General features: G+C 37.8%; 1 protein-coding gene and 1 long non-coding RNA gene across 2 annotated transcripts in view; one reads left to right on the forward strand and one right to left on the reverse strand.

Annotated features, from left to right (window-relative positions):
- COLEC12 (collectin subfamily member 12) overlaps positions 1-25,755 on the forward strand; it is a 177,986-nt gene that overhangs the window by 141,181 nt on the left and 11,050 nt on the right. The window contains exons 3-8 of the mRNA XM_089678284.1: positions 3,891-4,013; positions 10,478-10,576; positions 16,705-17,751; positions 23,700-24,203; positions 24,489-24,625; positions 25,401-25,510. Of these exons, the coding sequence (XP_089534410.1) occupies positions 3,891-4,013; positions 10,478-10,576; positions 16,705-17,751; positions 23,700-24,203; positions 24,489-24,625; positions 25,401-25,510 (2,020 nt within the window). The remainder of the gene's footprint in view (positions 1-3,890; positions 4,014-10,477; positions 10,577-16,704; positions 17,752-23,699; positions 24,204-24,488; positions 24,626-25,400; positions 25,511-25,755) is intronic.
- LOC149473448 (uncharacterized) overlaps positions 10,595-25,755 on the reverse strand; it is a 74,538-nt gene continuing 59,377 nt past the window's right edge. Inside the window, exon 3 of the long non-coding RNA XR_016312854.1 lies at positions 10,595-13,048. This is a non-coding gene — a long non-coding RNA (uncharacterized LOC149473448). The remainder of the gene's footprint in view (positions 13,049-25,755) is intronic.

Raw genomic sequence — 25,755 nt, forward strand, 5'->3', positions numbered from 1 at the left:
GCGATCTGAGTGGAAGTCCCCCCCACCCTCCACCTGCAGCCTCTTGGGAAACATCACCATGCTCAAGAGTTTGTGGGACCATTCAGAATATGCAGCGTGGCTCATGCATGCGCAGTGGGAAGCCAGCTGTGAAGCTGCATGGAGTCACAGCTGGCTTCCCACAGTTAGCATGTCAGCGTTGGGGACCTGAAGGCCGGCAAAGAACAGGCCCAAGTGAGGACAGTGCTGGATCCCTGGACAGGTAAGTGTCCTTTTATTAAAAACCAGCAACTACAGTATTTGTATTTTGGTGGGGAGACAGAAAAACCTCTTTAAGTTATGAATAATAGAATTGTGATGCCGAAAAAAGGAGGACTTTTTCTGGAATACATAGGGAGTTATTTACTAAAACCGGAGAGTACAAAATCGGATGCAACGCTACACAGAATCCAATCAGCTTCCAGGTTTTTTTTGTCAAAGCTTAAAGTGGAACTTCACTCTCTCAATCAACATTGACTATTTTAGTACATTTGCTGTTAGCATTAGTAATTAGATACAAAAGTATATCATATTTACTTTTTTTTTGTATTACATTGTATTATTTTTTTTTACATTCCCTCAGTTACTTTCTGGTTTCAAGACGTAGGCAAATGATGTCATACATCCCAGGAGTCTTCAGGAGGGAAGGAGGGGTTTTCTCAGATAAACACACCGTCCTGCCTGCACAACTGAGCTAAGGGATTCCAGGAAATAAATGCTACATTATTAATTTGCCCTTACTCAATATGGCCATGGCCATAAAAGCCGGGGGGGGTTCAAAGTGATTTTTATTTGCTTTGAATATTAAAAATGAATTAAATAGTGCTTTTGGATTGTGGCTGTCAGATGCAGTGTAGTTCCAGAATAAGGTGAAGTTAGAAGCTGATCGACAACCATGCACAGCTACACCAGATTCTGAGTGCACCAGATTTAGTAAATCACCCCCAGAATGTTTACAGCAAGATTAACAAGGGTGAAAAAAAAGCCCTCTTTCAGTAATTCTCCCATTATGTATTCGCCAAGTGCATGCATATCATATTCAAAAATGATAAAATTCCAATAGACCATCAGCCAGTGATAGACCTGCCATGTGTCCTCCAGATCAGACTTTGTAATAGAAGCCTTAAAGTGGTTGTAAAGGCTAAAGGTTTTTTTTTATCATGCTCTGCTTTAATGTAAAAAACCTTTTAGGTACCTCTTTTTAGGTACCCCCCCCCCCCCCAAATACTTATACAAGCTTGATCTGGATCCAGCACTGTGCCCAAGAGCAGCTCTCTTTCGCTCCCTCCTCATTGGACTCAGTAAGACCAGTGTCAGCCTTTGGCTCCTGCTACTGTCAATTGAATCCAGTGTTGAGGGAGCGGGGCTGAGACACACTGTGTCAATAGAAACACACAGTGTGGCTGGGAATCGAGCCCACACGAGTGCACCATAGCAAGCAGCTTGCTAGGAGGGCACTTGAAAGGCAGGAGGAACCAAGAGCATTGGCAGAGAACCCCAGAAGAAGAGGATTGGGGCTGCTCTATTTAAAACCATTGCACAGAGCAGGTAAGTATAACATGTTTGTTATTTTAAAAAAAAATTGTTCACAATCACTTTAAAAATTATTTATAGCAACCCTTAAAGTACACATAAATATAACTGCTTGCTTTATATATAGTTTATTCTGCATTGTATGCAAAACCTTTAAAATATTGTACAAAGAATAATTTTAGAAGCAGATGTACCACTTGGGGTATATGTACAACACGCTGAGATACAAATTCTATGTGGATAGTAGAGCACACAGTGTGCTATTATATCGTAATTTATGTTGAAGTGGAAGTCTTGTAGCTGCCGGGAGGCCAGGGACAGGAAAATCTATAATGTAATTACACAGTTTGTCTCCTAATTCTCACACCGTCAGCCAGAATTATCACATGACAAGTGTGCATAGAGCCACTAGACATCAGCACTAATCAGGCTGGATAGCTCCTGGCACTAACCTGTGTTATCAGGGTCTACTAACAACCACAATGACTCTTGCTCTAATGACTTCAAGCACAGCTAAATTACTCACATATCTATTCTTGCACCAACTTTTCATTTGTAACAAGGCAGACAATGACTGATTCATCATTAATTTCACTGCGTTTTCTATGCCTCGCTACTTTATGAAGCAGCAACTAATCATTTTAATTAGTTTCTAGTCTGTTGCAGTGATGCTCTGCCAAATCACACTGCTTACACATAGAAATGAATTATCAGCAAAAGAGGCTTGCTAGAATAAATTTACAAAATAATAGTCTTTGTGAAATACCACAATAAACGATACATTTGGAGAATCCACATAATGATTCATCCACATCACCTTACCTAACTTCCATCTATGGTGAAAGTCAAGTGAATATCTACAGATTTATAGTAGGTGACCTTTTGTGGACACCCCTGGCTAATATGATTCATGAGTATTGTGTCATCTGCATAACCCATTGTGCACTAGCAACTTTGTTCTAATAATCTGATCTCAGACAGCTGAGTACAGTAGCCACTTGTTTTCTATATCTGAAATTAAAGAATACAATAAAAAAAGAATATAAAATCATATTGATTGTATTTAGGAGGGGGCTATTCACATGCCTTGTTTGGAATGGGTTGTAATTTTCATGCTTTTGATGTACTATATCTTATTTCCTAAAAGCTGAACTCTAGGGAGAAAAAGCTGTAATTTTACCATCCACTGACCAACACAGTGTTGTCTAGCTAAGACTGCAAACTTGATTGCAGGAGGAGAGAGCATACTTCTTCATTTTGCAACTGGCGAGCTTGGACTGAACTAGTGTTATTGCATAAGTAAAAGTGGAACTTTAGTGGAAACATTAGATCCTGCTAGATCACTTCAGGATGGCCCCTTATAGCTATGTAAAACATTAAAAATAAGTGTTTATACTGTTTAAAGTCCAGCAATACACTCTCTCACATCGCTCTGCACATGCTCAGTTGCCATTTTTAGGCATTTTTAGGCACTGCTGAATCTGTAGAGGCCGATCTGCTGACAGTCATGAAGTGGAAATAAACCCTCCTATCCTTTACAGCCAAGAAAGCTGCTTCTGTTTGATCTACAACTGCCATGGTGCTGCACATGTGATCAGTTATGGCACCTGACATTTGATGGTTTGACAGTTTGGCTGAGAGCACAAGCAAATGTGATAATTAGCATTCCCGGCATTCCAGGAATGTGACACTTTATGATGTACTTCAGTTCAGGGGCTCTGGACTTCAGCAAAATGGCAGCCTCCAGCAAGAAGAAACAGAACAATGCTGGAGGCAATTTACAGCACACACTCATTTTGGTAGCATAATTATTAATGTGGAATGTATGTTCCTTGCTAAAGAAGATTTTTTTACTATCAGGTTGTTATAGGTAAAGTTCTGCTTTAAGTAAAGAGAAGTTAAGTGAGGTTACCAACCTGGCCATCCTGCCTGGAACTGATACCTGGGTCACAAAACTGGCTACACAAGTTAAGACAGCATCTATATTAACTGTGTATATAGTTCATTACTTTGGGTTCAGCTTTCAAATTATTGGTCTATGTTGATCACACATCAACCATGTGCTCAATTCTAAGCATCACCTTTAATGTTGTATATGTATTGTTAAAAGTCATTAATGTGTAATGTTTTGGGACCAGCTGCATTTCAGTGCTGCACTACAGTTTGTCATCACTAACTAAAAAGGCTCTAATGATATAAATGTATATATAAATAGATATTCATATTTCAAAATCATGTGTTTTAAATGAAATACAGGTAGCACTAGATCACTGGAAATCCCATTAAAGAATGAACTATCCTTTTTTTCAGATTGTTACAAGTATACTTTTATTTTGCAGGTATACAAGAAGGCACCCAGTGTACAAAGTGTAAAAATAACTGGGCACTGAAATTTTCGATCATTTTGCTGTATATTCTATGTGCCTTACTCACCATCACAGTTTCCATACTAGGATATAAAGGTATGTGCTTTTATCACACAAAAAATTCCATGGTAAATTTTACAGTTAGATAAAATTACTTTAGAGAGTTTAAAAAACTTAGGTATAGAGTAGAGAAAATAGGAGATTGATAATGTTGATAAAATGTTGGCAGAAAAAAAAATTAAGCAATATTCTGCCTTTTTGCACACCATGTGCAGAAATGTGCGCTTTTCTACATGTATGTTTTCTTTATGCCTCATTCACACCCAGGGGCGGACTGAAAACTCATGGGGCCCCTGGACAATAGGGGATCATGGGGCCCCTGTGTCCTTGCCCAAACTCAAAAAAGCCTATGAAAAAGGTACCAGGGGCATCTCATGGGGCCCCCTACTGACCCCGGGCCCTCGGGCAGTGCCCGAGTTTACAAATGGTCAGTCCGCCCCTGTTCACACCACAACACTAGTGTTATGTGCTCATCTTTTCTGTGCAGAAATATGCCACATGTACTGTACGCATTTTTTCTGCACAGAAAAAAAAACTCATATGACAACATCATTGTGGTGTGAACAGGGCACATAGAAAAAAATTTTCTTTGTATCCTTGAAGAGACCTGTGTTACAAAAAAATGCATGTCTCTGCACAGTGTGAACAAGCCCAAACGTTTAATTTGAGCATTAAAATGAATACACAAATTAAGGAAAATGCTAAGATCAAAAATAACACCTATAAATATATTTCAGCAAATCATACTAAGAGTGTTTGGAAAGAAATAATCATTGTAATATGAAATAGTATAGGCTTAAAAGAGAAGTATGACAAAAGCTTGTGACCCAGAGTGAACCTCTAGAGCAGTGGTGGGCAACCTTTTTTTTCAACTGAGCCAAATCTCGCCAAAACCACAATTGAAATTTATTTTGAGAGCCACATTTTTAAAACTGAAAATACATAGGATGGTACACTGTTTTTAGTTTCAATAAGTTTTTATAGTAATTCATCCCCCATAGTAATTCATCCCCCATATAGTAATTCATCCCCCATAGTAATTCATCCCCCATAGTAATTCATCCCCCATATAGTAATTCATCCCCCATAGTAATTCATCCCCCATATAGTAATTCATCCCCCATATAGTAATTCATCCCCCCTATAGTAATTCATCCCCCATAGTAATTCATCCCCCATATAGTAATTCATCCCTCATATAGTAATTCATCCCCCATATAGTAATTCATCCCCCATAGTAATTCATCCCCCATATAGTAATTCCTCCCCCATAGTAATTCATCCCCCATATAGTAATTCATCCCCCATAGTAATTCATCCCCCATATAGTAATTCATCCCCCCTATAGTAATTCATCCCCCCTATAGTAATTCATCCCCCATATAGTAATTCATTCCCCATAGTAATTCATCCCCCATATAGTAATTCATCCCCCATAGTAATTCATCCCCCATAGTAATACATCCCCCATATAGTAATTCATCCCCCATAGTAATTCATCCCCCATATAGTAATTCACCCCCCATATAGTAATTCATCCCCCATATAGTAATTCATCCCCCATAGTAATTCATCCCCCATAGTAATTCATCCCCCATATAGTAATTCATCCCCCATAGTAATTCATCCCCCATATAGTAATTCATCCCCCATAGTAATTCATTCTCCATATTAAGTCCCCAAGTCCCCCTGTGTCAATTCACTTACCTTTGCTCCGCGCGTTCCTCTCGCCGTTTTCCCGCGCCGTTCCGGTCTTCAGGGCGGACTGTGAGAGGAGCCTAGCTCCCCTCACGCTCGTCACGCTGCCCCACCTACACACATCCTGACAGCCACATCCGCGGGCCGGATTAAAAGGTCCTAATTTTTGGGGCGGCCGCCCGAGAGGAGGGAGGGGAGCGGGCGCCCGGCACACAGAAGAGCCGCATTAGCTTGTGTAAAGAGCCGCATGTGGCTCGCGAGCCGCGGCTTGCCGACCACTGCTCTAGAGGGCTATTGCTGCTTTCAGCTGACATGCCAGAGCTGTGCCAGGCTCAGGAAGAATCCCAGCAATATTGTCAGGATCCACCTGGCTGCCTGATTGACAGGTGGATTCACCTTTCAGAGGTGGCAGAGAGCTGGAGCTAGCCATACCTGCTCCCTCTGCAGTCTGCTGCTCCAGTGAGCACTGGAGAAACAGAGCAGAAAGCGGTGACTGACACTGCGAGCAGACTGAGAGCTTGGCAATCAGCAGTCATGTGATCACTTAGTTTTCTGTCTTAGCTCGGGTTCACATTGATGCGGTGCGGAATTCGCAGTGTTTTCTGTGCGAATTCCGCACCGCATCACAATCGCACCCCGTTCATGCTAACCGCTGCCGGTGTGTATGTTAACAACACCCCAAAATCGGTCCGCAAAATGTGGTGCGATGTGCAAAATCGGATCGCATAGGTGTGAATACCCATGGTATCCGATTCTAGTGCGGACCAAAAAAGGGTCCTGCACCTTTTTGGTACAGGTGCAGTGCAATTAGAGCCATACTCAGCATGGGACCGCTGCATGCTGGCCCTAAGACAGAGAATTAAGCGATCACATGACTACTGATTGTTGCTGATCACAGCATGGAGGTGAGTATGGTCGTTTGTTTTTTTTTAATAAGCCCATACTTTTCCTTTAAGCCCAGTGGCATCTGCTTTGTAGCACGTCCTGCAAACATCTGTTCTGCTGGTGACCCATTCAAGTTCCAAAAAAAGAAGACAATGCTGCACACTGGCAACAAGTAACTTTAATCACCTTAAACAATAGACTTAGGAGATGATTCACATTTTAATAGATGTGCATCATTTTTTGAAAGCTGATATCCGGAATTTGTTTAAAAATACCCTTGCATTGGGGACCTCCTGCACTGTCTGTTAGGTCTGGGAATAGAGAAATAAGCTATAAATACTTACCTTTTTCCATGCTCCAGCACTCTTCCCACACTCCCCACTTCTCTCTGATGTGTCGAGCTTGGCCTCACCTGTCCTTATGTACAATACAGGACTGCTGGTTCTACATTGTATGAGACAACATCAGAGTGCAACCACCAGCCACAGTGCCAAAAAGAAAAGGCTTCTTGGACAACCCATCTTGTAAGGAGTGTTTGTAGCATGTCATATTAACAGCCCCTATGTGATTAACTACTTTCCCTCAGCCCTATAGCAGTTTTACTGCTACAGGGTGGCATTCCTGTGCAAAATCACATATATAAATGTAATTTTACATTTCTGCAACACAGTGTGCGCTGCCGGAGGAAGTATTCAGCTGCGAATTGTCACAGCATAAAATGATCTGCAAGCCCTGGTGAGTAGTTGCTCACTGGCACCTGCAGATCGTCAGTCAGGGAGGAAGGACAGAGCTATGGCTATATTTATATAGCCATAGCACTGTTGTGACAGGGGAAAGTCATGAATAGTTTCTCTCTGTAGAGCTGAGAACATGATCCATTACTTCCCATAGTAAAAGTACCATCTAGTGTACATCAAGCACATGGCTAGGCACACACTTAACATTTTGATCACCCTAGATGTTAACCCCTTCCCAGCCATTGTACAGTGTCAGTGCATATTTTTAGCACTGATCACTGTATTAGGGTCAATGGTTCCCACAAAGTGTCAGTTAGTGTAAAAATGTCCAACCGCAATATCGCAGTCCCGCTATAAGTCGCTGATCACCACCATTACTGGTATAAAAAAAGGAATTTAAAAATTCCAGTATATGTACCATAATCTGTAGATGCTATAACTTTTGCGCAAACAAATCAATATACAATTATTGGGATTTTTTTACCAAAAAAAGTAGCAGAATACATTTTGATCTATATTTATGAAGAAATTAGATTTTTAACATTTTTTTATTGGATGTTTTATAGCAGAAAATAAAATATATTGGTTTTTTTCCAAAAATGTCTTTTTTTGTTTATAGCGCAAAAAATAAAAAATGCAGAGGTGATCAAAAAGCACCAAAAGAAAGCTCTACATGTGGGAAAAAAGGGCCATTAATTTAATTTGGGTACAGCATTGCATGATCGCGCAATTGTCAGTTAAAGTTTCACATTGCATGGCCTGGTCAGGAAGGGGGTTAAATCTTCTGGAGGGCAAGTGGTTAAAGTTGCTTGCTTTACTATGCAGGTACACAGTGTCATTTTCTATGTGTGAGCTGTGTGATGGCACTGAATGCCATCCATTTCTGTCCTTCAGGAAGTCAGGAGTGCTTTTAAGATAGGCTTAATATGCATTTACCTTGCACTCTAGAATTTAAGCTGTTCAAATGCAACAGAAAATACATAATGCTTGTTATTGTGGTAAATTGGCTGTATGAGCGTTATTTTACTCCATATGAGAATTAGACACTTCATGGAACTTCAGGTCTTAGACATTTTCGTGCATAATGTTATTACAGTGGGCTCCACACAGCTCCATGAATGGACTCCATTGCCAATAGCTCATTATGACTAATCAAAGATCATACTACTTGTATATAGGTTGGGCTTACCCATGGTATAATCCATGCATTTGTAATATAATTGCGGTCCCATTGGAAATACAGAACTGCATTGGTACAGTTATATCAATTCTTCCATGCAGAGTACATCATTGTTGTTATCAACAAATACAGTTTCTTACCAATTACATACTTAGCTGGACTAAGTACCTATACTGTTGTATGAATTCTGCACCTGGGTTCATCTGATCGCCTGTGGAAGCCTGATCGGCCAATGTTCAAATAATCTTGTGACTGTGCAGTGTATGTTATTGTAAACTGAATTATACCCAATGGTTTTAGACACTGGAAATCTTCCCTCTCGTATTTGTGGAATTCTTGGCAACTTTTTGGTTTTGCATAAAACTGCATATGGGATGTATTTGCGTAATTCTAGTCATTTGAATTTGTGGCAGTTATGCAATTTGGATTTATGCACCATTCAATCATACGGACCTTATTAAGAGACAGCAGAGTTGATTTAGTAAAGGCAAATGGGCTGTTCACTTTGCAAGGGAATTTTGCTCTGCTGACTCCCATCATAAAATCATGTGCCAGAAAAAATACTGTATTTTCTCCTTGCATGTGATTGGGTATTCTTTGCAAAGTGCATTTTCACTGCATTCACTAAGCTAAGGGAAAAAATGTTTTCAAAGCTAACAGCCTATTTGACTTTAGTAAATCAACCCCAGTGTCTCTCTGGAGTAGTATTTAATTACTCTTTTTCTATATCCATTTGTGCAATAGAAAGATGTTTTTAAACATTGATTCATGGTCTTTATGATAGCTTCCCATATGGAAGAAAAATATATTTGACATATATTTTAAAAATATTCTTCCCAAATATATTGACATATATTTGGAATGCTACAATTTTGGCCATTTTAAATATATTTTAAATTATATTAAAAAAAAGAAATATATATATACATATATACTGTATGTTGAAATGCTTTTTTAGCACAGTGGCTAAATGGTTAGCACTTCCGCCTGGCAGTACTAGGGTCGTTGGTTCGAATCCCAGCCACGGCACCACCTGCCTGGAGTTTGCATGTTCTCCCTGTGCCTGCGTGGGTTTCCTCCGGGTACTCTGGTTTCTTCCCACACACCAAAGACATGCTGGTAGGTTAATTGGATCCTGTCTAAATTGTCTCTAGTATGTGTATGTATGAATGTTAGTTAGGGACCTTAGATTGTACACCCCTTGAGGGTTAGGGACTGATGTGAATAAACAATATATATGTGTAAAGTGCTGCGTAAATTGACGGCGCTATATAAGTACCTGAAATAGATTAAATAAATAAATTACAAAATATATGAAAAATAATTTTTAAAATACATTTCAAATGTACGGTATGTCTTTAAAAATACAAATATGCATTTTTGGAATGCATTTAAAAATATATGTAAAAATATATAAAAAAAAATCTGAAGAATATATTTTAAAAAATATATATTTTGAAAAATGTATGAAATGTATTTTTACAAATAATTTTCATATATTTTGTAATAAAAATGCATTTCAACATACAGTATATATATATATATATATATATATATATATATATTTATTTAAATTTATTTTGAAATATATTGAATATGGCCAAAATTGTAGCATTACAAATATATGTCAATATATTTGGGAAGAGTAGTTTTTTAATATATTTAAAATATATTTTTCTTCCATGTGGGTTAGTGAATGGTTTATAACATTTTATGACGATATTTTTTTTTTTGGTTGAGGCCTGTAAGCTTTGTGTGTTTTTATTGAAGTCTGCAAGAATTTTATCTAAAGCTAGATTTTTTATTCAACACTTCCACTCCAGATGGAAAGGGTGCTTTAAGGGCGTGTAGAAATCAGTTGTTTTTTTTTACTTTGCTGTGCCTGATTCTGTTCCGGTTTTTACACGAATGAGCCTGGGTGTGCAAGGCCTTGCTAACACAGTTCTGTTACACCAGTGATGCTAACAGCAAATTAACTAGTGCTTTTCTCTTCTTTTCAGTTGTAGAAAGAATGGATGGTGTTTCAGATGACATGGAAAAGTCACACATGGGTTACAATAATAAAATCACAGAAGTACAGCAGAACTTGAAAAAACTAGGTAAATTAACAAGTGGAATGATATTCACCTGCATTTATTGATTTCATAGTGAACAATAATTATTTAATAGTTACATATATGTACTATATGTATAAAAAACACATGTCCGTGGAGTACAACCAAAATAATTCCCAGAAGGCTAAACTTTCAGATGTTCCAGAAGAAGGCAAACAAGATTTATAAAGGATGGTCAGATTTTCTTCACAGGGAAAACAATCCTTCTCCAAAGGCAATGATACTCACTGAAATCTACAGTTTTATTTCTTATAAATATTAATAGTAATTTATATTTTGTTCATTTAGAAACAAATACCTATCTTTCTAAAAGCAGTAGTAAACACTGCTTGCCGACTTGTACCTACAGGTAAGTTATAATAAAGGTTACCTGTAGGTACAGGGAATATCTCCTAAACGTGCACCATTTAGGAGGTATTCACAGTTTTAGCAGTCGGTGACATCATTGGTGCATGCGCACTGTGCTCTGAAGGGACGGCATACTGAGTATTCCATCTCTTCAGAGCGCTGTGCCGCGGCCATGACGTCAACGTGACTCGATCATTAAAACAGCTGGAGCCCTGGAAACCTGAATCTTCCTTCCCTGAACCTGGAAGGAAGACAGAGTGAAGATGGAAGCCCCGTCAGTGGTGACAGCGTTCCACTGGAGGGCTTTGTTTTCAGGTAAGTCTCCCATAATGTTCTAGGATGCAATGCACACTAGCCCATTATGCCATTACCTTGCAGGGGTTTTTTTTTTTCCTACACACTTTACAACTGGAATACAGGTGTACCTCGGTTTATGAACGCCTCGGTTAACGTAATTTTTGGTTTACAAATGAAAAACAATAATGCTTCGGTTTATGAATTTTTTTTGCAATACAGAGCGTTTATAGTGCCGGCCCCGTGCCTTCTTTACAGTGCACTTTATAAAGAGTTTTGAACAGATAAGACTTTTTTTTACTTTTTTCTGATTTTCTGACCTCCGGAACGGATTAATTGGTTTTCAATGCATTTACAAATTTTTTTTTAATTATGTCCCTGTATAGTATTTATGCCTTTAAAGTGCAATTTATAAAGAGTTTTGAACAGGTAAGACTTTTTTTTACTTTTTTCCAACCTCCAGAACAGATTCATTAGTTTTCAATGCATTTACAATTCTTTTTTTAATCATGTCCCTGTACAGTATTTATGCCTTTAAAGTGCAATTTATAAAGAGTTTTGAACGGATAAGATTTTCTTTAACTTTTTTCTGACCTCCGGAATGGATTAATTGGTTTTCAATGCATTGACAAATGTTTTTTAATCATGTCCCTGTACAGTATTTATGCCTTTAAAGTGCACTATATAAAGAGTTTTGAACAGATAAAAGACTTTTTTTAAACTTTTTTCTGGAACGGATTAATTAGTTTTCAATGCAGTCCTATGGGAAAACACGTTTCGATTTACAAATTTTTCACAATATGAAACGTCCCGCAGAACGCATTAAACTCATAAACCGAGGTACGCCTGTATACTGAGCAAGCTTTAATCTTCTCATGTAAAACACTATTCTAACATCTCAGCATGTAGAGTTGAAGCCTTTCTTCCTACAGGTACATGTACTGTTACATGTTTTTGTAGATTGCCTATAAAGGTATATGCATATTGTAAAACAATACTGCACAAGACAGCCCTGTCTGTCTCATAAAAAATAATATATGAATTCCTTTGGTTTCCTAAGTAATAACAATACGTCTCCAGATTAAAACAGAACCTCACTCTCTCAATATTGACTTTTCTTTAATCCTTATGCTGCTAGCATTAGTAAATAGGTAGGAAAGTATATTATATTGAACTTTTTTTGTTTTCAAAATTCTTCAGTTACTTCCTGGTTTCCAGGCCTAGGCAAAGGATGCCGTAGATCCCGGGAGTGGGCAGGAGGGGTTTTCTCAGCTAAGCACACCCTCCTGCCTGCATGCCTGAGCTAGAGGCAGATGGATTCCAGGAAGTAAATGCTTCATGAATCACCTGCCCTTACTCAAGATGGACACGGCCAGAAATGCTAGGGGGTGTTTTTCACAGTGATTTCTCAGCAAAATAAAGCCTGGAGACCGGTTTTCTTGCTTAGCTTAAATTAGCTTGGTTTACAAGCCAATCTGGAAACAATTTCTCTGGGAATTGCGCTGTTAATTTTAAAACACCTTAAAGGATAATTACACTTTTGCAGGAAAAAAATAACAAATAATAAAATGAATATAGCATATACAGTACAATTGCTACACTAGTCATAATGTAATTGAATGTTATTAAAAATTACTTATTCCTTTTCAATCTGCAGCTCTTTGTAAAATGCAAGGCAATGTGGCAACCCAGAGACGTTTTGTACACAGATGGTGTACGGTATTTCCCCAGAAAGTCATTTCCTGCTTGTGTGATTGGCTCACTCATTTTTCCCAGAAGTCTGCACTTAGATGCAAGTCAGCTTTTGGGCATCCCCTGCAACAAAAATTTCATTTTTTGTGAGATCCTCCAAAAGGTTAATCACATGTAAAGTACATCGATCATCTAGAGAGTAATGTTTTTTTTCTCACCAAAAGTGGAGTTACTCTTTAACCCTTCCACTAAATTAGTAAACAAAGAGACTACAAAAAATGCTTTAAAACAAAATTTAACAGTCAGTCATAACCTATTGTGATACAGTGCAAGATAATAGATCTGATCAAAATTTGTTAGAAAACATAGAAGAGTTTTGAGAACACGTAACTGCACAGATGAGTGCACAAAATAACTTTTCATAATAGCCTGCTTTGATTAATTATTATTGTTATTATTCAGGATTTATATAGCGCCAACGGTTTGCTCAGCACTTTACAATATAACGGGAGACAATACAGCCACAATACAGTTTAATACAAGAGGGAAAGGAGGGCCTGATCCTGGGAGCTTTCAATCTAAGAGATTTCATCGCTTACGCATAACGACTACATCTATGAACATTAAACATGTGTTGCTATATTACTTTCTGTGTAACTTCAATCTGTGATGTATTTTTCTAGGCTGACAAAGGGCAGTTGCTGCCTGAAATAATGCATTATGCTGCCTCTTAGTACACCGTAGTACTGCACATATTGAGTAAAGCAAGGGTCAAGGTGCAAGCTGCACTAACCCCTGGAAACCATTCAAAGTAAACAAAAGCTTGATACCGTAACCCACTGAAAAGAAAAGGTTTCAAATGCAGTATCATTTTACATTAAATATTATGGTATCTTACAGGGTATATTCATTATAAAAATTCCCTTTGTTGTAAACATATTTAATACAGTAATGGCTCTGTGAACCACAGGCAGACACTCAAAGTTTAATACAAACAGAATATAAAGGTGATTCAGCGGGCGCTAAGATGATGAGAACATAAGCTGCTGATACACTACAAGGACACCATATAACCTCTTGAATATATACAATATGAAAAAGTGCAGCACTTTGAGGATGCACTTTGTGTGCGAAATGTGTTAAGGAGGAGCCATACATGCCTGAGACGTCACGCCACCGGATCAAGGAGGTCCGGTGGCCCCCATAACTATCCAGCTGGTCAGTTTTTCTAAATGGTTTATGAACGGTTTTGCTGCATGCTTTGTCTACATTTCATTGGCGATAGCCTCCATTTGCTTTTATGTATGTTCATGTGCCTCACTGGGAGTAACAAAGTCACCATTTCATCCATTTGTCATTTACCGGACATTGTTCCTATGGACTTCTTACTGTCTATTTGAGGGTGTGGCCAGTCTCTGATATAGCACATTTATTTTGTTTATTAGCGCTGCACTTTTTCATATTAAATATACTCAAAGTTTAATGACTAATTAAATTACACAGCAATAATGCAGTAATATACAGTATCAACCAATCAAAAATGATGCTGTATTATGAACTGAAACTCAAAGGATTCAATCCGATTGTTTACTGTAGGTAAATACTGGTAAAATACATTTAAAAATGTGTTAACTTATTGTACAAGGTAAATATGAAATCTTGCATATATTTCTATTGCACTGTTTCTAGTCTGGGTTTTTAACATGTTTCAAAAGCTAAGCGTAATTACATTGCTAAAAAAGCTGTTCAACAGAGCCAAAAAACTGAAGTTCAGGTTACATACACAGCTGAATGAGCCAAAGGAGTTACTCACCTTCCCCATCCCTGTTCTGTTCATAGAAATTTTCAGTTAGAAAAAGATGAAAAAGGGTCAATTCCTGCTTTGCTTTCTCTTTCCAAAACTAAAATAATGAATGCACCCTACATTAAAAGTTTATTTGTAAAATAAAAAAATGTATATAAAGTAAGTAATAAAGAAAAATGATAAATCATTAAAATTTTGTAAACATACAAAAATAAAATAATGTGGACCTTGAATATTTACAATTCCATTGTATAGTTCCCATTTAATTACCCCCAGTTTGAAGAACTGGATACAAAATAAACTCTCACCCAGTGCCTAATCAAACACACCTGCTTATTAAATCCTAGTCGAAATGTATTTAACATTTAATTCAGTTATGGATTAAAAAAAATAAATCAGCAAAAACACCTGAATTCATGTCTGTGAAGATGCGCATTTATCCAGGTCATAGCTAGTAGTAGTTAGTCACATTCATCTCTACTTAATCTTTAATGAGCTGAATATGCTACTTAAAACAGTAGTGAAATGTCTTTCAATATTACAGATTAAGCCCAGCTGAATACAGCCAATTACTTTTAGCTATACATGAATTCATCTTGATATCTTCTGTCATTCCTGTACAGCAGCTGCATAATACTGCTCATCTAGCACTGCCAATTGTCTAATCACAGGTGAAGTGAGAGGGGGTCTTACCCCAGGTTATATTGCTCAACTGCAGTACAGTTTATACAATAATAACCATAATGTGTGTGTGTATATATATATATATATATATATATATATATATGCCCTCTGGTGTAAATAATTAGAGGATTGTTAGAAGCCTGGGCGTGAGTCAGTGGGTTTACTTTAGGTCTTGTTGGAGGGATCTACAGGTCAGGTCTCTGGTACCTCCCCCTAGTTCTGGAAGCTTGGAGAAGTTTCTAGAAGCCAGTGGGTGGGAGCCAGAAGAGAGGAAGGTCAGCAGCTGTTAGCCTAGCCCAGAAAAAGCCTGAAAGCAATTTATCCAACGTTTATCCAAAGCTACAGGATACCCAACCAGTTCTCCCTGGGACAATGCTAGTCTGTCCTAGAATCTCCTGCTCTGGGATACTCTTCAAAGACAGCCAGGTGGATGGTCAGTTTTTAGCTGGGGACCAACTGCCTGTTACAGAGACTGTGTTACTGATCCGTCAAGGGACTGATTCCACTCCGGAGGGAGAAGAAAGTCCAAGATCCATTATTTTTGTACAGAATTTAAGAAGTTTGTCCTGAGAGTTGTTGTTTTAAGTCAAGTTGAACATTCCATATACCCCTAGACCCTATCCAAGTTGTTTTCCCCAAATAAAACAACAAAAACCAGCCCATGGTTACTGACTCTCAATGGAAGTTGGAAAATGCGTGTTGCCTGGCTGTGCAGGGATAAGGGGGCCCAAAATCCAGAGGCTCTTAAGGGAGTAGCAATATATATATATATATATATATATATATATATATATATATATATATATATTCAAGGTATTTCACTGCTTGCCTGGAGTTCTGCTTTATTTCCATTAAAGTGATGGTCAATTCAACAGCAAAATGCCAGGGTAGAAGGAGTCTGTCCATAGACCTAAGATGATGGTCAATTGTACAGATTCACAGATAGCTGCAATGAAAAGGACAGGAACAGAGCAGGGAGCAGGACACTGGTACTAGCTTAACACAGGGTGTTACAGTAGATACCATGACAGTTTTTCTAACCTGCCTGATCAATTACTCCTCCCAAGCATGATCATGTGGAGGTCATGTGCACACTTAATTACCTGGTTTCATTGCCTGATCTAGCGAAAAATGTCTAAATTGAACAAATGGTATCTCAGTTTAAGGGGCAGATTTGTCACTTGTAGTTTTTTTTGGACCAGGCTCTGGGTCACTTAAATAATCGGATTAAACTGTATATTATGTATCATCTGTATAAACTTTTGTTCAAGTTATTAAATAAATTTTACAGATGACCAAGCAGGAGAAAAATCAGACAGCACCAATAGTGAACTATCAAGTGTGAGGTCAGATATTGTGGCTATTCGCCAGCAACTCCGAGAGATCACAGAAAAAAGCAGCAGGAACAAAGATGCTCTGGAGAAGCTAAAAGAGTCTGGAGACCTTCTGGATGCTAAACAAAGCCAAATGAAAAGTGCATTAGACAATAACTCTCTAATGATTAATGGAATCAATCAAACATTGCAAGTCTATAACAGTTATGTCTCCAGTCTGCAACAAGATACCACCAGCCTTCAAACAAACCTTCAACACCAAATGCAGTCAAGCAATGTAATCATTATGAGTGTTAGCAATTTGAATTTAACACAAACCCAGCAGAGGACAGTTATAAGCACTTTGCAGAGGTCTGTGGATGATACCAGCCAAGCTATACAACGTATCAAGAATGATTTTCTGAGCTTACAGCAGGCTGTTCTTCAAACTAAAAAGGATACAGAATGGCTGAGAGAGAGGGTACAAAACTTACAAAGCATAGCAGCTAACAACTCGGCTCTTGTCAAAGCCAACAATGAGACAGTAGAAGATATGAGCAGTCAGCTAAATGCTCTTAACAGCCAAATTGACAACATCACAGTGATCGCTCAGACAAATGAACAAAATCTAAAAGACCTCCAGGATTACCACAAAGAATATGAGAATAGGACGAATGCTAAATTCAACTATTTGGAAGAACGTTTCCAAAAATTTGAGGAGGATATAGTAGGAATTATTAGCAACATTAGCCATACTGCTCACCATCTCAGGACGCTGACTAGCAATCTTAATGATGTGAGGACGATTTGCACTGACACACTGACTAAGCACACAGAAGATTTAATTCAGTTAAATAATTCTCTCGCCAATGTTCAATTGGACACAACATCTCTAAAAGCTCAGCAGGACAATATGAGACTAAGATTAGATAATGAAGTAGCTAATTTATCAGTTATCATGGAAGAAATGAAGGTGGTTGACTCCAAGCATGGACAGCTGATTAAGAATTTCACTATACTTCAAGGTGAGAACATGTCATTGAATGTTTCTGATTTTCTCTACTGGTATATTTTGTTTTATGTAGTATGGGGTTGGACAACTATACTGATTTTAGGAAGAATTTAGGGTAAAATGGATCTTCACCCTAAATAAAAAATCATTTTCCCCTAACCCCCCCCCCTTCCTTTCTCACATTGGATTTTATTTTATTTTTTTTAAACTGAACAGCATGTTTATCTTACTCACCTAGGCCCTGTTCTGCAGGGCTTCGGATTCAGGCAGAGACTTACGGCAGATCTGCGCACATGCAGGTGTTCATGCGCAAAGGCGAGATGATATGGAAGGCCCAAAGCTTGGTGTGTCTGTGCAAGCCACCCAAGATACACACCCAAGCTATTCACATTTCTTAAGTAGATTCATTTGGAAGCAAGTGTGAATCCTGGAGAACAGTTGTGTGAATTTTGTGTGAAAACATTTATAAATAAATGTTTTTTCAGTATCAGTTTCATGTTGGTAAATGTACAGTGGGGGATATTTACTAAAACTGGAGCGCTCAGAATCTGGTGTAGGTTTGCATAGTAACCAATCAGTTCTAACTTCTACTTGTTCAGTTCAGCTTTGACACTAAAACCTAGAAGCTGATAGGTTACTATGCGGAACTACACCAGATTATGTGTGCACCAGTTTTAGTAAATCTCTCCCAGTGTATAGTATATTTTCAACAATGGTCATCTTTATATCATGGAAGGTGATTTTCATTCCGTGCTTCATGAAAACCTGTAAGGATTAAAGTATGAAGGCTATCAATGATGGCTTCCACTTCCAAATTTGCTATTTGCATGACTATCCGCTGACACCTTAGCCTGAATACCAACCACATGTATGTAAGTCAAGAGTTTTTTTTTACCTTGATCCATAATTGTTTCAGGTAACCAGTGGCAACTCAAGTATTCCTCACAGAACAAGTTTTCTACATTTCTTCCCAAATATTTTTTTCTTGTTTTAGATAAAAAATTTAGGTAAAAAAAAACTAAAGCCCCTGTCAGATTTGTTATGCTGTTTGTGTCCTCAAAAGGGAGATGTGTGCTATCATTCTGTGATGACCACTGTCTCCATGACAGAAAATTTTAGATAATCCAAAATGTTACAGTTTTACACCAGAACAAAAGGTGAGGGGAAATGTTCTCATTGCTTTTAACCTCTTGTTGGCCAGGTAACGCATATGTGAAGCGGTTTGGAGGGTAGACCTTAACACCCACACACTGCACATATGCATCCATGGCGGCTGAGGTTTCTTTGCTGAGAATGTGTTTGGTGTAGGTTCCCAGCAGAGTGCCCGACAGCTCCATGTCTCTAGTTATGATCGGGCGACTTTAGGATGGACTACCAGTCATGTGACCACTGTGACAGCCAATCACAGTCGTCAACTGATCAGCAAGCTCATCACTCCCTCATTTACCAACTTAAGACCCAGTTAAAGGGTCGTGGTGGGTGGGTGGGAACGTGTTAATCAGGTCAGATCTAACCATAGACTTATCGTGTGTATAAGAATATTGTGTGTACCAGGTCATCATGATCATCCTTTTTTATCCTCTTTTATGCTAGTCTCATATCGAAATTGAAGAGGTTACTAAAGTTACAAAAATTCTCGTACTCCAGAATCCATTTTTGGAAGTGATGTAATGTGTTGTATTGTTTTGTAATGTATTCTTTTGTTTCTGAACATGGGTGGTATTGCTCTTCCAATTTTTTTCGAACAAATACTGTACCGATTAAATGAAATTTGTATGATCTGTATCATGCAAAAAAAAATCTGTGTTTTTTCCTTTGAATAATTTCGGATGAAAGCTGTGTACTAACGATCATATTATTGTATGACTGCTTTGAAAGCGTATTTTTCGTCCAATTTTCTGATCATGTGTACTAGACTTTACATGGAAAAAGATGCTTTCAAATCAGGTCAGATCTCACCCATAGACTTGCATAGAAAGAAAGAAGCAGTAAATCACAGTCAGTGATTCATAGAAAGCAGAGCTTGCATATGTAATGAGCAAATATGGCTACCCCCTTGTTTGTGTATATTTAGAAACTGTACACTGAAACAATTGTTTTGGACCATTAACACTTACTAATATTTGTATAAAGCTGTTCACATACATACTGTATATATCTAAAACAGTGCAAAAAAAGTGGCGGCCTGACCTCAAGGTATACATAGGCAACCTCATCAGATTACCTACTGCTCTACCGAGCCAGAAGTAAACATGGTACTTTGTAACACAGCCAATGCACAACCAGTGTAATAGACTAAATAATGCAACTATATTTTAGGAATACAAAGAAATTTTAAGTTGTAGAATGTTTTCTAACAAATATCCTGTACTATCAAGAAAGAAAGAAAGCAAGGTCTCATTTAAGAGATTTAAAAGCATAGATGTAGACATACGAAATTCAAATCAGAATCTGCAGTGAATCCAACCAGTTTGCTTCAAGAAGGGGTTAGTCAGGAAGAGTTAATTTCCATTTCCAGCAAACTCTGTTTACATAGTGATAAGGTCAGATGGTCTTTTGGATCACCTCCCTGTTCGCTCCTGGCACAGCAAAGTGGCATCCTGCACTTTGTTCCCAGGGTGACCATTGGTCCCCAGAAGGCATCCATTGTGGGGCCAAGGGAGCTGTAGGGCCAGATTCCCCATTTTATTGATGTAATTACCAAGAGTATATCCTTCCTTATTAAGTGCTACCCTATCAAGTAAGGATAGTTTTTTGCTTAAGCGCAGTATTGCCACAGAGGAGGTATAATGAAGTGTATACATCCCATTTGGAAGAGAGCAAGGCGCACTCTGAGTTAGCAGTGTTCTTGTTAGTGGTTCTTAAGTCCACATATTACCAGTTCACTAATACCAGTAGCAAATAATGGGGCCTGCTCTACTAAATCACTGTTGGAGCTCAATTGACAATATTCTCTTATGTCATGATAAAGGTATTTTCAAGAGTAGAGACTGTTTACTACTATATGTATGGTATTTATAACTATATTACCAGAAAGAAGGCAATGTATGTACAGTGTGTACTGTATGTATTTATGTGTGCAGTATATCTATCTATAAATACATACAGTGTGTACTGTATGTATTTATGTGTGCAGTATATCTATTGAGTTGTATCGCACTCTCTGCTATTCTTTGGGTCAGCTCTTTGGGCATCATGTCTGATCTGCTTGAAAGTCATTGTACATAGATTTTTCTTGGCCAATGTTTTACGAGGTAGTGAGCCAGGTCTTTCCTCCACTTTCTCCAATTGCTTTCCTTAGGACTAGTAACCAAAATGTCATAACATGTGTGTAAAGCCAGTTTGTACAGACATACTACAGCCAATTTACATAGGAGCCGATCAACTTGCTAGCATAATTCTGGAATGTGGAAAGTGCACCAATCTCTAGCAGCAAACCAGTAATTATTTTTATTTGTTTTGACTACCCTAGGTGAAATCTGATTGAATGCTATCGATTTCTGAACTCCACTGCTCTAAACATTACTTAAATGTGGTTGCCAATGAAATTTGTCAGAACAAATTGCACATTTTTAGCACCTGGGTAGATATGTAGTGTCTGTTTTTTAAAATAGATTATTATCTACTTCAAGAGTATACAAAGTGATCTTAATGATTGCAAAGTAATTTAAAGTTGTGAGGGTGTTTCCTAACAAATGTTCTGTAGTATCTCCAAGTTGTGTCATGAGTTTTATTTTACATTACCTTAAGTAGTGAACGTTTTTTATGTAACTGACATGTTATATGGGTTTTGCAAATGGTCTAAGAGGCAGATTTTTCTTTAAAGGTGTTAACTGGCTCAGGTAACCCTTAAATAGTGTTTTTTGTGTGTTTTTATACTAAAACCTTTTACAAGTTCCCCCATCTCCTCATACTGTATCTATTATAATCAGAGACAGACCTCAGATGGAGTGCACTATCTGCTGTGCCTGCATACCACAGATAAACAGAAAATGGAAAATTAAAACAGAGGAGGAGATTTACCAAATTTGGTGCACTTAAAATCTGGTGGAGCTGTGCATAGTAACCAATCAGCTTCTAACTTCAGCTTGTTCAATTAAGCTTTGATATTAAAACCTGGAAGGTGATTGGGTTCTATGTAAACTGCACCAGATTTCACACCACACAGTTTTAGTAAATAACCCCTAAAGTGTCTAAGACAACATTTGTTTCAACTCTGTCTGAACAGGAGAGCAGCCAATGAGCTTTTAAACTTTTATTTTCTAGGCTGTCAAAAAAATGAAATATAGAAGCTAATTGGTTGTTATGTTAAGAAAAACTTGTCTCATTTGACACTTTTTATTAATTCCCCTGTGGTATGAAACTTTAATAAATGGGATATTTCTGAATGACACTAGCGTTCTAGAAGGTAGTTTTGATTATTTATTTTTATATTTCTTATATTTGTTTAGTAAAAATATACACATTATTAATTCTCAGTAAGCCCTGGTTCACACTAATGCACGATGATGCATTTTTCAGTGTGTTTTTGTACTGAGACTTTATGGTTTGTGATGTGTTTTACACATGTTCTTGATGCGATTTCCTGCATCCTTTGTTTTTTGTAGGAGAAGAACACTGGATTTTATACACTTGACTGCCAAAAACACACTCATTTTCTATACACTTTGATTGAAGTTCAAGGGCCAAAACATGCGCTACACTGCACCAAAGCAAGGGCCTGCACCTTTTCAAAAAACACGCTTTAGCTGCACTGCATTGATGTAAATGGGCACCATAGGGAATAATGTAATTTCTATTGTTGTGCACTGCAGCGCGGCAGCAAATGCTGTAAAACTCACTAGTATGACAAGGAGCTATTTTTGATTTATCAAGAAATTTACTGACACATGGAAAACACGTCTCTTTCAAATTAGTCTGTCTCTCCATTAGTAAAGGAATTGTTGCCGGTTTCTGTGTATATTGACCCCAGTGTCTGTAGTTCTGGCCAGCCAATAGACAGCTTTAGAAAGGTCTGTGTTGGAATTATTATTGTATTACAGTAGAATACACACAACATTAAGACATAATCATGACACATTTTATATTGCCACATTCCAACTTTTCATCAGCAAAAAAAGTAACTTATGAACCAAGCTGTGGTCATAGTAAATATTTATCCCTATTTTGCACTACATTGCTATGTGATTGGATTGATAAATCTTCCCTAGAGAATATTTGGATTTTTTCCTAATTTTTACATCCAATGCTATTTTTGGTCCATAAAAAAACTGTTTCTTTATAAGACTGGATCAACATGTAGCAGAATACTACAACAATTTACTGACAAAGTATACTGTTTCATTCTTAGACCTGGTAGTCAGGTGGGCATTATGTCATAACAAATATTTTCAGAGAGGCCACATAGATCAAAATCAAAGGTAACCATTATTCAGAGGTTGACTGCTTGACACTTTTTTACTTGTTTAAAACATTTTACTTCAAATATTATTTCCTATATACTTATTTCTTTGCATTGTAAGAAATATTTGGCCACAAAGATTTGAATTAATGAGAAAGATACCATAAAACTGACCTGCAAAACATAAATATAAAACTGATATTTGTATATATATATTGGATCCCAGTAGAGGAACCACTCACAGTACCGGTCACAAAAAACAGGGTCCTGGCTTATACCACAGTAAAAAGAACAGTTTAATTTCAGAGAGGATAAAGGAAATTGTGTTCTTCTCTAACTAACCCTTTAGAAGAGATCCATTATTTTAGTGTATTTTTTGGACACCTATTTTTGTGCATAATATATTTATTTTTTACGGTAGAGTTTAGATTTCACCTGGGGGGAGGGGTGGAGTTGGGTATGTATTACAGGACCACTATATTTTTTTAATTTTGATGTATGTGCTTTGCATTATAGATATATTAGTACATAAATAATATATATTTTAATGTTTTTATCAGGACCACCAGGTCCAAGAGGACCTAAAGGGGAGAGAGGAATGCAAGGTCCCATGGGGCCTCTTGGACCAAAAGGACAAACGGGAGAAAAGGGAGAACCAGGAGTGCCAGGTCCTGCTGGTGATAAAGGCCCACCTGGACCAATAGGACCTTCCGGCGAAAAAGGTTCAAAAGGCTCAAGAGGTTCGCAAGGCAACAAAGGGCAAAGAGGATCACCTGGCAAATCTGGAGAACCTGGACCAAAAGGAGATCCAGGTGTATCAGGACCACCTGGAGCAAATGGACCACCTGGGCCACCTGGGCCTGCAGGCCCAGAAGGAGGAAAAGGAGTCATTGGTGAGCCTGGGGTTCCTGGTGTCAGGGGAGCACCTGGTCCACCAGGTATTCCTGGACTGCCTGGACTTCCAGGACCTAGAGGACCACCTGGACCACCTGGAGATGCTGCAAGAGCCCTGTTAGTTCCAGATGCTTCCACGCCAGAATTCATGATGAGTCCTGCAGTGACTGGTAAGTTAAAATTTTGTATATTGTTTTTAGCAATGTAAGACAAAGATATAATAAGTAAGGTGAGCACCTATCTATAATCTGTTTCAGAAACAGACGTGGAGCATAAGGTGCTTGGACAGGGACACACAGAGCAGGCATAATTTTCAAGGCATAACTGTGACACACAGAATTAAATATTCTGAATGTACATAGGATGGAGGACATAAGGAACTGGTTAAACTGTATTTTCTCTTATTTATTGGAGATCCAAAAACAATATGTAAAATGCATATATTTTCATTTTAGGTTGCCCATATGAGTGGAAGAATTATACTGATAAGTGTTACTATTTCTCAAGTGGAAAAGATATATTTGATGATGCAAAACTTTTCTGTGAAGATAAAGGATCTATGTTAGTTGTCATAGAAACAAAAGAGGAGCAGGTAAGTTAATTATACAAAGAATATTAATGTTCAAAAAAAGGTAGGAAGTGATTTGAATGATTATCTAAATACATTGCAGCACATCTATAAATGTAACACTAGTTTCTGTCATATAGTTTCAGGAATGTTGATGTTAAAATCTGGTGTTCTAGACCCACCACCAAGTCTGAAATCTGATGCATGGAAACACAAAACTCCAACAAAGATTATAAACTATATTTTAGCAACAAAGCCATTAAAACATGGGTTCGACCAACATAACACCAACCAATACCCAAAACAACAGGGTTCCAGCTCATCTTAGAATCTCAAAGTGACTCTTTTTTAGTAATACTATAGGAGTTTCTAATCATACACATGTGAATAAAGTTCAATGTGTATGCATTTATGATCTGAAAAGTTTATATGTTGAAAAGGAGCTTCACTAATCTGGCTCAGTGCAGGATAAAGTTTGTGCTGGGTTGGCAACCTACAAGTTTATTTGGGTATGTACAGTATGCTGCATATACTCCTGTATACAATTACTTTGGGAGAGCAATAATCTATTGTCTGAATAAACCATTTCTGATCAATAGCCCCAAATGTATTTTTTTCAGGTCTGTTTGACTCCATATACTTCCACACTGTGCCTACTCACTTTTAACAGTATTGTGTGATGATCATGTAATGTTTAAATGCAAATTTACTGATTGCTGCATGAAAAACAGGAGAGTTAATTGGCTGCTACCTTGATATTTTATATTTTTTACATAAGATGTATTTTTCTGTTTTATAGCAATTCATTAAGAAACAAACAAATGAAAAAGGAAATTTCTGGATTGGACTAACTGACCAGGAAGAAGAGCATGCATGGAAGTGGGTGGATGGAACTCTTCCAAGCTTCATGTATGTATTATAAATTCTGTGGACATGACCTCCTATTCTCTAGTATCAGGGCATAAGTGACAGGGTTTTCTATGAGCTAAGTGTACCTAGAAATGATTGTACAGAGCAGCAATGTTGAACTTGAAGTGAACCTGCTGTTGTTTAGCAAGTGGAGAGGCTTGGGGTACTTTGAGCATTATAACATAATTATGTCTAGATAGCAGAAATACAAACAGGGTCACATCCCAAGAACTCCAAGGGTTTCA

The sequence above is a fragment of the Staurois parvus genome, unplaced genomic scaffold (genome assembly GCF_062004578.1).
Source record: "Staurois parvus isolate SC_StPar_1 unplaced genomic scaffold, SC_StPar_1.0 ptg000015l, whole genome shotgun sequence".
NCBI classification, from domain to species: domain Eukaryota; kingdom Metazoa; phylum Chordata; class Amphibia; order Anura; family Ranidae; genus Staurois; species Staurois parvus.